The sequence below is a fragment of the Colletotrichum paranaense genome (assembly GCF_030867605.1).
Source record: "Colletotrichum paranaense strain IMI 384185 chromosome Unknown Scaffold_3.1, whole genome shotgun sequence".
NCBI classification, from domain to species: domain Eukaryota; kingdom Fungi; phylum Ascomycota; class Sordariomycetes; order Glomerellales; family Glomerellaceae; genus Colletotrichum; species Colletotrichum paranaense.
In genome coordinates, this window is record NW_026848961.1 from 1,586,502 (window position 1) to 1,602,180 (window position 15,679).

General features: G+C 55.2%; 4 protein-coding genes across 4 annotated transcripts; 1 reads left to right on the plus strand and 3 right to left on the minus strand.

Annotated features, from left to right (window-relative positions):
* Positions 1-173: 173 nt before the first annotated feature.
* On the minus strand, positions 174-1,934 carry CPAR01_04081 (kelch domain-containing protein; the record flags this gene model as incomplete). The annotated part of the gene is made up of 1 exon (XM_060488363.1): positions 174-1,934. The coding sequence occupies one exon, from the start codon at positions 1,932-1,934 to the stop codon at positions 174-176; it is 1,761 nt and encodes a 586-aa protein (XP_060352569.1).
* Positions 1,935-6,239: 4,305 nt separating this feature from the next.
* CPAR01_04082 (uncharacterized protein) lies at positions 6,240-6,491 on the minus strand (the record flags this gene model as incomplete). The annotated part of the gene is made up of 1 exon (XM_060488364.1): positions 6,240-6,491. The coding sequence occupies one exon, from the start codon at positions 6,489-6,491 to the stop codon at positions 6,240-6,242; it is 252 nt and encodes an 83-aa protein (XP_060352570.1).
* A 325-nt stretch (positions 6,492-6,816) lies between these two features.
* On the minus strand, positions 6,817-8,631 carry CPAR01_04083 (uncharacterized protein; the record flags this gene model as incomplete). Its single annotated transcript, XM_060488365.1, has 1 exon — positions 6,817-8,631. One exon carries the CDS (start codon positions 8,629-8,631, stop codon positions 6,817-6,819), a length of 1,815 nt encoding a protein of 604 aa, XP_060352571.1.
* A 3,619-nt stretch (positions 8,632-12,250) lies between these two features.
* CPAR01_04084 (uncharacterized protein) lies at positions 12,251-12,670 on the plus strand (the record flags this gene model as incomplete). Its single annotated transcript, XM_060488366.1, has 1 exon — positions 12,251-12,670. A coding segment is annotated over one exon (420 nt), but the record flags the coding sequence as incomplete, so codon positions are not given.
* Between the last annotated feature and the right edge of the window lie 3,009 nt (positions 12,671-15,679).

Genomic DNA, 15,679 nt, shown 5'->3' on the forward strand with positions numbered 1-15,679 from the left:
CAATTTTTCTTTTAACCTGTTAAAACGTGATGAGTTTTTCTTCATTCACCATTTGCTATTGAGTTGCTGCTCGAAATCTGCTCTGTTTGATATATGAACCTTGGGGGAAAAAAAACCAAAAAAAACATCCATCTACTGTATGCAGTTTGTATGCAATTTGGGACTTGGCCATCTCACTCGGGGATCCTCAGGATCCAGCCATCCCGCAATCTCTTGTTTTCGGAGCTCAATCCTCCCCAGACAACGACGCCAGCCTCCTCCACGTCTCCCATCGCCGCCGCCGCAAACCACCCGCGCGGCGCGGGCTGGCCGTCGTCGTTATCGTCGTCGTACGGCTCCATCGACAGCCTCGTCCACTTGCCCTCGCCCGTGGGACGGCCAATGGCCTGCAACATGGCGTCGCGCACGCTGGCGGCCGTCATGCCGAGCGGCGGGACCTGGAACGCCCACACGTCGTCCCACATTGCGCCGGCGCCGGCATGGCCGTCCGCGCTGGGCTCGCGCTCGCCCATGATGAGGAGGAGGTACTCCCGGCCTGCGCCGACGGTGACGGCCTCGAGACCCGCTACGCTGCGGTGGCCGGGCCATGTTTGGCCCGGGACGAGGTGGATCTCCTGCTCACCGGCACCGGTACCGGGGGTTGCGCCCGCGCCCTGGGCGATGCTCTGCCAGCCGCCGCGGCCGTGGACGGCGATCTCGCCCTTGGAGACGCCGTCGTCAAAGGTGTCCATCTCGAGGTGAATAAAGTCGAGCTGGCCGCCGATTTCGCCCTTGCCGTCGTACCCGCCGAAGCGGAACAGCCGGCTCTTGCTCACGGTGATGGCGGCGCCGCCGCGCGCGGGGCCGGGCGCCGAGGGTAGCTGGCTCCACACCCGGCTCCGCACGTCAAAGGCCCAGAGGTCGTTTGTGCGTTCCCCGTTGGCGAGGCAGCCTGCGTGAACGAAGAAGGTGCCGTAGCCGTCGTCCTCCTCGTCCGTGGCGTTGGCCGCGGCGTGGCCTATGATGGGCGCCTGGGGGATGCCGACGTCGGCGCTGTCGCCCTGGGCCCAGGCGCGCCAGGTCTGCTTTGCGCGGGCGTGCTTGGGGGCGAAGTCGCGCGGGCGGTCGGTGGCGGCGGCGGAGTGGTAGCTGCGCGGGGAGGGCATGGGTAGGTTGGTGACGCCGGGGGCGGGCGGTACGGGGTCGAGGAAGGACCAGGAGTTTGTGCGGGTGTCAAAGACCCAGACGCGGCCGGCCTCCTCGAGGGGTGTCATGTCTGGGCCGCCACGGCCGCCGTAGAGGAAGATGCGGCTGCCGATGACGGCGGTGGCGTGGCCGACGCGGGGGCCCGGGACGTCGCCGAGGACAGGGGGTTCGGGTAGGGCGGGGCCTTTGCCTTTGTCTGCCGCCGTAGGCGCACTTGTGGTCTGCTCGCCAGCTCTGAGGGACGAGTATTCTTCTCCTTCTTCTCCGGCGACGCCTGGTGAGGCGAGAGACACCTCGTCGAGGAGCTGTTGCTTCAGAGCAGCCTTCTCCTCGACGTCGTCGCCGGACGCCTTAGGCTTCTCATCGTCAATCTTCTCCTCCGTCTGCGTCGTGGTGGGCTCGGGGTCGGCGGGCGGGGTATACTGCTTTGCTGGGGCAGACGTGATCTTGTAGTAGTCGGCACCGGCGCTGTTATAGGGAAGCCTGATAACGTGGACGTCGTTGTCGACGGGTTCGCGGGGGTTGACCTCGCCGCCAAAGACGTAGGCGGAGCCGTTGACGACGTTGACAGTGTGGGAGGAGCGGGCGAGAGGCGGGACGTCGATTCGTTCCCATGTCCCCTTCATGGGCTTAGGGCCGGTGCCGCTGGACAGAGACGGCCTCTTGACATTGGGCATATTGGGTAGGTTCTGCGGGAGAGACTGGAGTATCTCGGTCGTCCGCCGCTTGAGAGCTCCAAAGGACTCCATGATTGCTGTCTGGCGCTGCTTCAGGATATGGAATATCGTATGCCAGATGATTAAGAGGAAGGAGAGAAAAGAGTGTGGGGAATTGGGTCGAGATGAAGTCGGGTTTGTATGCTGACTGTATTTGCTGATGTGATGTTCGAGGATTGGCCTTAATGATATGACGTAGCGAAGCGGTCCTCTACTCAGCTCAGCTCAGGGTACCTCTTTTTCGGTGGGTTGTAAGCGGGCAGTGTAAACAAGCTCCGGATGCGGATCGAACGGCGATGAATGGGTGAAAGAGGGAGCAAGAAGGGCAATGGAAGGTAAGGCATATGCTGGCCCAACAGATGATATGGGAGATGGATAATTGGCAAAGAGAATTTCCCCCTTTCTAAACTATCCAAGGTAAGGCAGGTTGCCATCTCGTTCTCTCGTATCACACAGGCGCTTGTTGCCAACGGCGCGGGCTTTGTGCGATGGTGGATGGCTCAGCTTGCAGAGGGAAGCGGGGTGCGGGCGCAGGCTTCCAAGAGCTACCCGTCCTGTTCGTCCTATCAGAGATGTCAGATGCACGTCTGCGGTGTATCTTAGCGGACGGAGCCAGGCACCTAGAGGTCGGCAGTGCTGCTGGTGGGGTTTCGTCGCCGGATTCTTAGCAGGGGACCTCCCGTTTTTGGGGGTTCACTGGTAGGAAGAGACCCTGATTCTAGGTGTTCCTCGGAGAACCAAGTGGGATTTGGGACTGAACGGAAGTGTACAGTCAGCCAACAGCCAACCTGTTTCGACCCGGGCAGCGATCCTTGGCTCTCGATCATCGCCGGGGAAACATACTCATCAAAACATGTTTCGCAAACTTTACAACAATAGCCCAGGGCATCCTTTTGTTGATCTCCGGGCTCATGGCAGCCCAACCGGGAGAACACCAATGGTGTCACAACATCTCCCCTCTGAACACGACTCAGCATGATCCCACCTTGGCCCCTCAATAGCTGTATATTGGAGACGGCGATGCCCAATCACGAGCTAATCCCATCGACAAACGATGGAATGCCTTACAGGCCACCCGTAACCAGCAGATATAGATCCCTCGTATTGCTCGTTCCTTGCATTCACTTTTGAGATTTGCGGGCCCCTGTACACCGAAACCGCCGAATCATCAGGCACAGGCCATTTCTATCGCTTTGTTCCTCACCTACCAGCAGCATGTGGTCATTATCTCAACATTCGCTCTTTGGGGAGCTTCAAGGCAGTTTTTGAAAGAGATATCCGGTTCGTTCGCTTGATCGTTTGACAGCTGGGCGCCTTTTCCTCACAATAACTACCTGCCTTAGGTAGGGAGAGAAACAAGTAAGGTCGGTGGGCAGGTATCATCTGCTTCGGTGCCTTCCATAAGATACCTTAAATACAAGGTAGGTGAATACAAGGTAGGTAGTCGCACCTGAAGTATGCCTGTCCGTCGGCTCTCCGGTCGGGGTGACCTCGGCCCCTCCGCGACAGCGACCACCCGGTTCCGCCGGACCTCTTGATCCACACCAAATCCGGTCCCGCAACCCAGCGCGGTCCGGATCCCGGACTAGGAAAATGGCAATGCCGACACCGCGCCGTGACGATTCGGAACGTACCAAGTAAGCATCCAAAATCACCCGCTGGACCGAGAGAACCGGCTTACGTAGCTGCTTACCGTGGCGTTCTTCCTCCGAGAAGGATCCCGGCTGGATTCCACCCCCTGCTGTTCCCAATGACGCGTGACAGCTTGTAAGTGCAGTTTTGCCCCCTTCCTTCAAAGAAGCAGAGTGTTCCAGAGCCATGGTCCGTCTTCAGCTTCTAGGTCCGCGATCCTACCTTTCATCAACCACGATCTCGGTAGGGCTGTGGCGTGTTGGACGTCCAGGCTAGCACTCAGCTATGGAGGAATACGAACCACACTTGCGTAAGGCTGTCAGACTATCATTCAAGATAGAATCTGAGACCGAAAAGCCCCTTACATTGAACATAGTCATTGAAGAACATCGTCATCAGTAGAAGCCAAGGGGAGAAAGTAAGACCTGGAGGGCTGCATCCTATGCTGGAACACGAGGCGGCGTACAGTAGCGCAGCAGAGAGAGCGTAAATGCCGGCACAGAGAGCCTCAGCCGCGAAAAGGCAACCTACCTACCTACCAGGCAGTAGACCTTTCCATTCCATCCAACTCTCCAAGGTCCAAAGCAGTAAGATGGCCGCCTCGCGCCGCCAAAGCTTTCACCATCGTCGTCATAGATCCCCAGCCCTGTTGGTTGTACCTTATTCTTGGGGGCCATGCCGCCATGCCATGCTTGCCATGATCACACACACACACCCCGATTTGCAACGTGCCATCCATCGAGCGCAAAGCTACCCTCAAGAAGGAACACATCCGCGGCACTGCCCATGCTTGGAAGGGAATAAAAAGAGCTCATCTAGATAAACGCTGCAGGCGCAGAGCCATCCATTCTGGAGCACTGTGCTTGCATCGGTCGGCTAACGTACCCACCGTAGCAGCCGCCGAGGCGCAGTCACCAAAAGTGAAGAAAAAGAAAAGAGTAGAAGTCGCAGGATGCAAGATGCTCGTTTCGCTTCGCGCACTCGCGCGCGGGATGGGGGAGGGGGGTAGGTGTGGGCAAGGACTCAAGACTTACACCGTAGATGTCTGTCCGTTGCTGGCAGACCAGCCCAGCCCCCCAAAGCCGGAGAACCGTTGGCGGTACGCGAAAGAGCTGCGTTGCGTGGCTAAGCCCCCCCGTCTCCCCCTTCGCATGCGGCACGCGGCGCGGGTGGGATAGCATGGCACGCATGGTAAGGTAGGGTAGGTAATCACTCTGTTCCATTCTCCGGGTGCTGATGTGTTCGATGGAGTTCAGCTTTGCATAGACCGGCCGGCCGGTGTGTCCAACGCGTACTAGTGCTGACGGCTTTTCGGTTCCGCCTTGAGGAGAGCGTGGGAGCTTCCCACGCTTCCCTCCCTCCCCGTCCCGTCTTAGCCCTCTCGGTCTCTGTCTCTCGATCCGTGTCTTGTCCTTTTTATTGACCTCCGTGTCTCGTCTTCTCTTTTCCTCTACTACCTAGTACCTAGCGTTCCATCTGGGCCGCGCCGCTGCGGCCAACAGCCAACGCCAGCGCGCAACCACCCTATGGGTGTCTGGTGGGGAGGAAATGCATAAACGGCAGAGAGAAGAAGAAAAGGGAATAAATCCGGTTTTTTAGATTGTAACTCCGTGTCTCGACACATTGGGGGCCGCGGGGAAGGCAACCGCATGTACTCTGTCTTGCCTCTAAGTCTTACACATCTCACACCCCCCTCCTTCTCCCTACTCTTCTCTCTTCCGACCGGTCTTCCTATTCCTACGGATGCTCTTTCGCCCTTGGCGAGCCCTACGGATTATGGGATGAAAGGAATGGAAGCGAAGGAATGCATGTCAGAACTTAGATCGATGGGCGATGGACGATGGGCGATGGGCAGCCCAACACGCGCGGCGGGTACGGCTACTTGCCTTCCTACCTCTATCTTTACGTACACCTTCCTAAGGTACCTGCCTACCTACTGCTTCGTTCTACCTCATAGGTTCAAGTTCATTCATAGGAACGAGAGAAGGATCCGGAACAGTTTCCTCATGCAGGAGAGGCGAGCGTAAGGTACCTCCGTACAGTCCTACAGCCAACAGAAGAACAAGTCAGCATTCTACCTACCCATCCTCAGAGACTTAGAGTCGTTCCCGTCCACCCGTTTCCTCTCCACCCTCCGTCCCCATCCCTTACCTCGGACGTGTCGATTAGCGCCCAGGGCGGAAAGCTGGGCTGGACTGGGCGGGGCTGGGAAACCAACTTGAGCCGCATGACTCGGGGTTTCGCTGGATGCCCACCCAGCTCCGGTTCTCCCTCCCAGTGAACGGACCGGTCGCACGCTGTCGGTGTATTTGTAGGTAGGTGTGGTTTGTGGGATTCTAGTGTGGGACGTGTGAAACTGTGTATAGTGGTGTAAGTGGTCGTCGTGTCGTCGTGTCGTCGTGTATGTCGAGTGGGCGAGCAAAGACGATAGAGCCTCACGGCTGCTTGCTGCCGCTGCCGCTGCCGCTGCCGTTCCCCTCGAACAGCCGCTGGTCAGGCTAGGGGTTTGCTCCAACACACGCCAGCCGAAACTCATGGTTGAAGCAGCCACAGGCGCGTAGACGGGGAGGTACTGGGGGCTGGCGGCTCGGTCGGTATAGAAGCGCGCCTGAGTTGGTTGCTTGGCCGCATCGTGGGAGGACTCTGCGACGGAGAGTTGCAGCGCGGCATTGGGGACTGGACTAGGATGGTATCCTGTTGCATAGATCACGGGGGAAGAAGGTTGTCGTCTCTCCTGTGCTTGCCAGCTTCAATTCTCGAGTGGGATTCGGGATTATGGCGGTTTATTCGGAGCTCGGTGATCCTGTGAGACTGGCATCTCTCTTTTCGCCGATGGTGGCATAAGGTAAGTAGGTAGGTAACTAGTTCCTGCACTATGAGGGGAGTGACCATTTGAATTGGAATGAGGGTACAGCAAATTGGTATCAATGCAGAAACTATCAAAAAGTGCCAGGTCATGACTATGGATTATATCCTGTTCTCGTTCCCGCTCAAGTATGCCGGCCAACTATATATCCGCAAAAAAGAAAAAAATGATAGTCTTTTTCATCAAGTCGCATTACTCCTTCGCGAACTTCCTGATCGTAGAAGCAGAAAACTCCGGCCGTGGAAGGCCAAGCAACTAGAATGTAAAAGAAAAGGTATCTATAAAAGAAGGGAAAAACCTCAATGAAAACATGAACAAGCCTTGAACTACCGAGATGCCAGTTTGAACAACTCCAAAGTAGCAAGTAACGTATAGATGATCAACAACAACCATGAAGACTGGGTGACGGAGTGTAAATCACTCTTCGTCCTCACCCTCAGCATCTTCATCGGAGCAGACTGCAACAACAATTTCCTTGTGAACAGTTGAGTTTGTGACGGTGCTGCTGCTCCCCTTGCCGTTGCCAGCAGAGGGACCAACCTCTCCCTTGAGCGGGTTAATGAGTTCCCATTCGGCTGTCATGTTTCGTGTCCGCCGGACAACGTAGACATCAGCGCTGGAAGCCCATTGTGTGAGTGTAAGGTCGTGCTCTCCGCCAAAATGGACCATAGGCTCCTTTCCCTCGGCGGCGCGCTCGAGGTGTCGCGCAACGTGCTCCATGCGTTCATCCCAAGCCTGGGGTCCGTTGAAGTCGTGACCGCAGTCGGCAGCGGGACAGCGCATATATCTCGGAAGATCGCAGCGAATCTTCTCCGCGTCCGTCTGGAGAGCCTTGAGATTCTCGTCCCACTCAGGGGTGGGCTTCTTCTGCTTCTGGGCCTTCCGTACATGTGGCGGCACATGCATGCGGCGAACGTGTTGTGTGTAGAGATCTTTGCGGTTGAAGATGGCGCCGTTTGGTAGAGCGGGTGGCGTTGGTGTGACGGAGCAGGAGGAGGAGGAGGAACGTCGGTTGGTGGGAGGGTTGGTAGTTTTGGAGCAGCCGTCTTGCTCGCAGAGCCAGTACTGGAGAGCCAAGTGTTGAGAGCTTACGTGACGCTTCCATTCGTTCTTGCTGGCAAACGTGGATGGGCAGCCAGCGTAGTTGAAGACGCACACAAAGGGGCGGGTATGATGTTGCTTCATGTGCTTCTGGTGGGTGCTCTCGTCGGAAAAGGGGGTGTTGCACTCTTTGCAATGGATTTTGGGGTTCCTCATCGACGAAAGTGTTGCGTTCAGTCTCGTTGAAGATAGACTACCGATGTCGTTGTTAACCTTGGACCGCTTTCGTTCATGAGACGAACCGGAGGGGCGAGCCTGAGATCTGGCCGTGGTGTTACGGGAACGTTTTCTCGAAGGCTTTGGCTTGTAGTCCAGGTCTTTGTCGTCGTCAACGGCAAGAGGCTCGGCCTTGATCTCTGGTTCAAAGATATTTGTACCGTTCGATTCAGGATCAGGGTAGTTTGGATGGAATGGTAGGTCGGCCATGGGTGCCTCCTGCTTGATGACGGGCTCTGGGGTGATTTGCCGTGACGATAAAGTTGAGTGCTGGGCAATACTGGCCTCATCAGACTCTGAGCAGCAGAAGCTGAAGGTTGCAGTATCAAAGCCCGTTGGGACTACCTCCTTCTCGAACATGTCGTTCACTTCGTAAGGATTAACACAAATATTCCCTTGCATATTCATTCCAAAGAGCGTCTGGGACTGTAGTTGGGGTTCCCAGTTTCCAAAGACCTGCTTATGCTGCAAGAAAGGAGAAGTGGCTGAGTGGTCCGGAGGAGTTGCGGGTAGGACGTCACTCTCCGTGGGTGGGCTATGGGAATCACTGCTGGACAGCGTCTGCTGAGAACACGGGGAACCGTGTCTCCTCTGTGAAGCTGGAGGTAGAGGGTTTGACTCCTTGGTAGATTGGCTTACACCGAGCAGAACTGGGGCATTTTCATGGACGAAGAAGGCTGTTCGTGGTCCATCCATGTATTGTTGAATCTGGTGGGTTTGATGTGTCGGCCATGGAGTTTGGCATTGCGAATGGGAGAAGGATCCAAGGCTAGGGTCGACTGGTGTCGGGGAGCTCGAGGTTGTTGAGCTTCCAAAGTAAGCCATGGGCATCTGGCTGTAACTCTGTTCTTCGTAGTAAGGTACCTGGTCTTGGGTAAAATGTCCTCCATGGACATTGTCATAGTAATAGGCCATGTTGCGTGCTTGCTCGAAATGAAAGATCCGAGGTTCCAGTGGTAGTTAACTCCGACGGGCCAGGACAGAATCCTGAATATAGACCTTCTTGAAAGGGAAAACGGTAAAGGGGTATCCCAATGGAAAGACGTTGTAGTGTTGATCCGATCGTACTAGGTAATATATCCAAGGCTAGACCAAAGGGTTGTTGATGTTGGAAAGTTGACGGATGTGCCGCGGACTAAGACGAAAGGACGAGGCAGTTATAAGTGAGTGAACAATGCAACAAGTGTAGGAATCTAGAGAGTTGCTGCTTCCGTGCTTGGTCTGAACAGCAAGAGACACGATAATGTCATCGGAGAGCGACCAGCGTGGCGGAGCTTGATGTATATAAGTCAATGAGGTGGGTTGACATATCGGTAGCACAGGGGATGCGGCAGGGCAGTCGCCTAGGCGCACCCAGCTCCAAAAGCTCTGGGAGAGCACTGGGGAGAGCAAGAAACCCCGTGAGAACGGATACGTATTTTTTGCAGAGCCTCATGTGGGCCAGCGAGGAGTGCGAGAGGGCAGATTGAGAGACGAGGAGGAAGAGGCAAGGATTTGCGGTGGAGGGCCATCATCATCAGGCGCTGCAGAGCGCATATGCACACCCCTGGAGCCAGGACTGTGGCAGGGAATACGTGTGGTTACGGGCTGGCACACCATCAGGGACTAGTCTCTAGTGGCTGCAGCAGATGTATGTATTTTTCTGTATAAAATTATACAGTTCTGGTCTGGCTGGTCCAGCTCCGCTTTGGGGGCCGGTTCGCGAACCACTGTCCGGTCAAGGGTGGTAGATGGAGGGTGGTGTTGAAAGAGAGAGGACGAGGGGAGCCGCCAGGGCTGCGGCTGCGCCTGGTTCGGAAGACGAACCCATGGCCAACGGGACGGGTAGCTTCTGAGCTTGCCTCTGATGGGTTGATTTCGCCATGGCATCCGTTGCCTCCAGGCAGATACCACTGGGTTGCCTTACTCGAAGTTGCCTTGTCTCTGACGAATGGGAAATGACTCCAAAGAACCATCACCGAAGCTCGTCAGCGAATTGCAGTGTCAGTGTCTGCGAGTCGACCCAGGTTGACAACGCAATCCTCGACAGATGGGTCAACAGTTGCGAGACACACTGTCTGTCCCAACCCTTATTTTGACTGCCTCAGCCGCCGCCACAAGGAGGTTGTGTCTGTCAAGAGAGCACTGCGGACGTCACTGATGATCCTTGTTGGGGATGGCCGGTCAGCTGTGTTTCTGTGATATTGGCACTTGGACGTGCTAAGTCGGTCCTCCACAGGCCAGGTAGTTGATCCATTTCAGCAAGTCTGAGCTAGGGGGTTGAATTATGTCGAGCAAGATTTGCATCTGTACGACGTCCTGCAAGTGTCGGACCCTCTCGATTTCATGGATGACGGTCCGGGTCGAGAAGCTGCTTGGCTTGCTTGGATAGCGTCAAAGGGGTTCAATAGGTAAGACGTGGGAAGAAGGTGTGTGCCGGGTGTTCAGTTGAGGAATGAGGAACGAGGAGTCGGTCGAGACTCGAGATACTTGGCTTCTCCGCAACACCTTTACCAGGTAATCGAAGACATCCCTGACTGGCCAGATGGCGAGATGAATACCGAGCAAAGGTCTCAGGGCGGCATAGAGGCCATGCGCCAGGTGGTCATATCCCCATTTTCCTTGGAAGTGATGAAGGTACGGAGATTGACAAAAGCAAAAATGACGGAGCAGGGGAGAGATGATGGGCGAAGAAGGTAGCAGGGACCGCGCACTCGCGCAGGAGAGAAACAACAGGGGAGTGAAGTTGAAATGGGAGATTCTAGACAGCGCTTGGCCAGGTCATGTCTCGGATCGGAGGATGTCAGAATGTCAGAATGTAAAGCTGCCGTAGCACGTAGCTGGTTTGCCTTGAGGTGGTCGGTCCATGGTTGAAAGTGACGGATACTATGAAGGTAGTGTAGGATGGTGTCTAGGGGCCCGTTGCGGTGGAGAGGAGCGGACAGGAGTCTACTGTGGTACCACTCCACGTAGGTAGGAGGAGCATTGGTAAGTTGACGGGTGGAGGAGGGATGGGGCAAGACGGAGACGGAGGGTGGAACGGACGGAGCCTGGTTGCGTGTGATGAAGATAGAGAGAGAGAGGGAAAGGAAGAGAGACATTCGGAAATCCAAGACTCAGGAGAGACAGACAGAAGGAAGTACAGCCTAGGATACGTATCAATACCTAGGTAGGCCTAGTCTATAGTAGCTATCGGAAGGTATTCACACACCTGCAGGCGCAGACGTATGCTAAGGTAGCGATTGCGCGGGTTGAGGGTAGAGGGTTGACAGCAACTGAGCGCAAGGTATCGCATCGCGCAGCTGCGCGAGAGTTCCGCTTGACGTGTCCTGGCCATTGGTCCCATGGACCCATGAGGCATACCTACTCCCGAAGAAGGCGACCGCAGGCTGACTAGCGCAAGTCGCAAAAGGACTGGGCATATGAGTGAGTGGTGAAGGTGGGGGAGACACTGAGCGAGATGGGAAGAGGATCGAGGGATTCGAGAGAAGACAGTCGAGCAGAATTCCAGATACGGACCCCACCTCACCGTCGATGGCTCCATGAGTCCCTTACGATGTACTGCACAGTAGTGTATGTGTTTCTTTCTCCCTCCATGGGGGCCTGTAGACGAAAGATGGCGCCTTCATCGATGCAACTTGTTCGTTGCCTGGGGTATTGGATACTGCCTTATGGGAAGAAGGTATCCGCGTTTACTCAGCAGGTACGGAGGAGGTAGTAATGTACTGATTACCTGCGAACTGATGGGCAGGCTTTACGTAAGGCAAGGAAGGTGAGCTAAGCAAATGCTACGCAGCGTGACAGCTTCCTTCACTAGATATCCACGCCTGCCACGGACCTTACACAGTAGTTGCCCTGAACCTCAATGCTTGCCGTCAGCCACTGGGCAGAAAAAAACCTTTCCCGACATTTCCTCCCCTCACCTCTTCCCGTCCTCACATCGCAACGCAACGCAACGCAACGCAAATCCTACAACCCGCCAAGGGTGGGTTTTGTGTAACAGTAACCTCCAAAGCCCATCCTGCCATTACCACACGGTCCACGCCACCCATCTGGCACCCACTCAATCCCTCTTTGACTTCGTTATCATTGAGGACGGGACCGTCCCGCAGCAAGCTCCATCCCACATCTACATACCCTGCCCAGCGCCTTGTACGGCAAGCCATTCGGCCAACGGGCTTACATACACTGGCACGACTGGGAAGTCTGGGACTGATCCCAGTCCTCCCTACCACCAGCACCCCGGTGCTCCTGGCTTGAACCTTGAAGCCGTCTCCACGTCCCACGAGGTCCAACTATCTGCCCGGATATAGCAAACCGGACGAACTGACGGATGGACGGCGCCACGCTAAAACGGACACTAGACGCAAATGTTCGGACTGTCTTCCTGCCCCACAAACACCGACGACCCCCGAACATTATTGATATTGCCAACAACCCTGCCCGCTCGCTGGCTGATTGATTCCATCATCGCTACATACACCTTGAAACACACTTCCTATCACCGCGTAGTCTCCAAAATCCAAATCACAAGAAATGGAACCTCAGCTACCTTGCGCATCCCACCCCCCGGGGTCCTTGGCTCCCGCTCCTCCTTGCCAACAAGTCATTACGACTCAGTGAGAGAACGTGGTTGGTCGTGTCTACCTCCCGGCTTCACTCGCCCAACGCGTCACATCCACTACGGAATCCACACCTTTTGGGGAATGGAAGCCTCCATATCCGTACACCCATTCACTGCAATACTGGCGTGAATCCACTTCCACATCAGCACGCCTCTGCTCCTTTCAGAAAGAGCGAGTCTTGGCATCTCACAGGGCTCCAGGGTCCGCTTAACGATCGCTCCTTCGCTCCTGTTCCCGTCCTTGTTCCGTCCTCTTCTCCCAGTCAACTGGTATGCTATCAATACGATTACCGTTTATGGGTACAGTACACGCACAATTACACACGTTGTGCTCTGACGCTGATTATCTGAAGATAATCCGTCTACGCGTGTATGAACACACGCACACCAAGAGACCAGCAACCCTGAACTTGAGAAGCACGCATCAGCACCCGACTGGGCAATGTGCGAATTTGTGAAGTGTCGGGGGGTCGAGACCCCTGGCTCTTTCGGATTTGCCTGTCGATCTCTCGTGGGGACTCGACCGACATCGCCGAAGACGAGTATTAGTACGAGAGAACGGAGGAGGAGTTTGCTACCCTCGAGAGAGCTTAAGCGCACCAGAAATCAGAGCGCTTGCTCGTGCATTTGACCGTATGATGGCACGCCATTGCCCCCTTCCTCCTTGTTCCTTGTCCGGATCTGCTGTCTCGCCAACAGTAGCTAGCCGAGCAGTTTGACTTTCGTCAAAATCGTTACCTCGCCGATATGCAGCTTTGCGGGAATTCTGTTCCAGGCCTACTAGGCGACCACTTGCTCCGAGATTCCTCCTAGGTATCGTCCAGAGCATTGTCAACTTTACTTGCCTGCCGGGGCGGCAACAAGAGATGCAAGGTTAGGGGTTCCTAAGTCTGTACGGATACACTACGGATACTCAGTGGCTTCATCTCCCATCTCAGGGCTCATAGGCTCCTCTCCACTGTCTCCAGACCCCAACATCTCGAACAAGGATGGCACGGCACAGACTTCATTGGCCGGCCAAGCCAAAGCTGAACACGAAATCACTACTCCGTAAACCACTGAAATCCTCCCCAGACATCAACCATGTCAAGTCGCAACAGGAGCCAGCTCCGCTGGATCCTTGTTTTTGCATCGTTACACAAGTATCCGCAGACAAATTTCAAAAAATGAGCCCGCCCATTCCTCGGCCTCGACGCTTCAAGAAGAGGCAATGAGCCCTGTATGTCAGATTCGCGGCTGTTACATCAACAATTATCGGGGGGCTCACAGTCCAAGCAGATCGCGCCTTCGCAAGTCTATCATGAAGCCATGTCTTGACTCTTGAATCCTCAATACACGGGGGTCTCGCAGCATTGTGCGCGTGAGTTGCACGCGCGAGTTTGGAGGACTGGCGCAATTCGCGCAAATACAAGTGTTGTTAAATTGGCGCGGAGTGCGCGGCAATTCTATTCCTGTACGCAAGACTGCGTGCTTTACACCAGTCGACGCCATTAACGCCAAAGTCCTCTTCCAGGGCCCTGCTCGCTAATTAGGCATCGGGATTTTGAGACCTGCTTCTTTGATTCACCAACCCCTTGCCTCTCAAATCGGCAGATCAGAAACGAGATAGATCTTGGGCAGCTCTAATCACTTCTACTCGGCAAGGCGGAGTCGTGTTGGTGGTCAAATGTTCTGTTATGAAACGATCTGCAAGCATCTACGGGGAAGGATTCTCCCAAAGGAGACAACACGCCCGTGGTGGTACCAGCTTGTTGGTCCAGGACTCCAGTACAGCGTCGACAGATGATCCAGATCGAGGCCTTCGTGTAAACTTTGCGTTAACGCTCTCAAGGGTTTTTTATCGTCTCATGGTTCTCTTCATACTTGCCCCCTGCAGATGGCCTGACCAAAGTTGGTCCTGTAGGGTTTCTCTCAAGGCCCATTACAAAGTAGGATCCCCGTGACATTCAAAACTCGGGCTTCTTCCGGGGTCAAGATGTGCTTGGTCTTTTTGCGGCCGCCGATAAATGATAAGTAGATGGTGGCATGCGAAGTTGGGCCAGCTCACGATGGCACATTAACAAGAAGATACCCACCGTCATCGCGTGAGTTTGTTGGATTCGGATCGGCGGGATCCATGACAAGAGCTGAAATATCTAGGCTTGCTATTGATAGTCTGGGGACTGATCTTTCTCTAAACTAGCTTTAGAACAGCATGGTGACAGCAGGTCAGTACCAACCCTCGCGTAGCGCCCAACACGGTGATCGCTTATTGTCTCGGGACTGCATATTGTTGGTCCAGGCCTAGGTCGACCAACAATATGCAGTCTATAATTGTACTGATTGGACGGTGGTATCGCCTACCATCTACGGTTACTGCGAATACTGTGCTCACTCATTCTCAGCTGTTATCTGGTTGTCGGAAACGATCCTGCGACCATATTCGACCAATATCAGAGCGTACGGCCGTTAACTCTACCCAGGTTCTCAGCAGCTCCATCGCGTGACTGAGATATGAACAATCGAATCAAGGTAGCCGCCAGGATACAGAAAGCGAACTCTTTCCTACGTACATCCAACGTTCCTCCATCGACTCAAGCTCCTCGGTTCCTTTATCCCAAACGACCAGCGAGCCACCCTGAAGCACGAAGCATTGTGACGACACACGCACATCCCTACTAGATCTAAGCCCAGGGCTGAGAAGACTTCGGGGGAGATGAGAGGAACCAAGTGAGCACAGCCACGTCTTTCCATCTTCCACGAGGCGTGTTGCATGTACATCATTACCGTCCCCTCCTCCTCACCCCCCTTGCCGTGGCTGTTTGCTTGCTGCTTCGGACTTGTCTGCGCCTTCTCAATCTTCAACCTTGCCCTGCCCTTGCCCTGCCCTGCCCTGCCTTCGCCATGTCTTTGGCGGCTGGCGCCCCCCTACTCTCTCTCCACCCCCAAGCTTCTTCATGTTACACAACGTGGGTCACTCCTCCAGAGTCCATACAGGACAGTGGTTCGACTTTTGTATTACGGGCCAATACCGGGCTGTTTGCTCCCGCTGAGGCTGGGCCAGCCTGTCTTGTGGCCCCCAAATATATGGAGGCCCGGGGAGGGAGGGCAGCACGGATGACGGGTAGGTCATCTTTACAAGGTGTACCTAGCATGTTTGGATGATGGAGGAAGGGAAGGGGGGAGAGGGGAGGCGCAAAATGAGACCTGTCCCGAAGAAGTCGTGTCGTGGGTGTCAGAGGTGAAGAAGCGTAAGATCTACAGGAGATGGAGGGGGTGTCTATGACCTTTGTTTCCAGCGGTAATGGTGGTGGTGGTGGTGGTGGTGGTGGTGGTCAAACCAGTCCTACGGAATCGGAGCAACGTGTGAGTGAGCAAGGG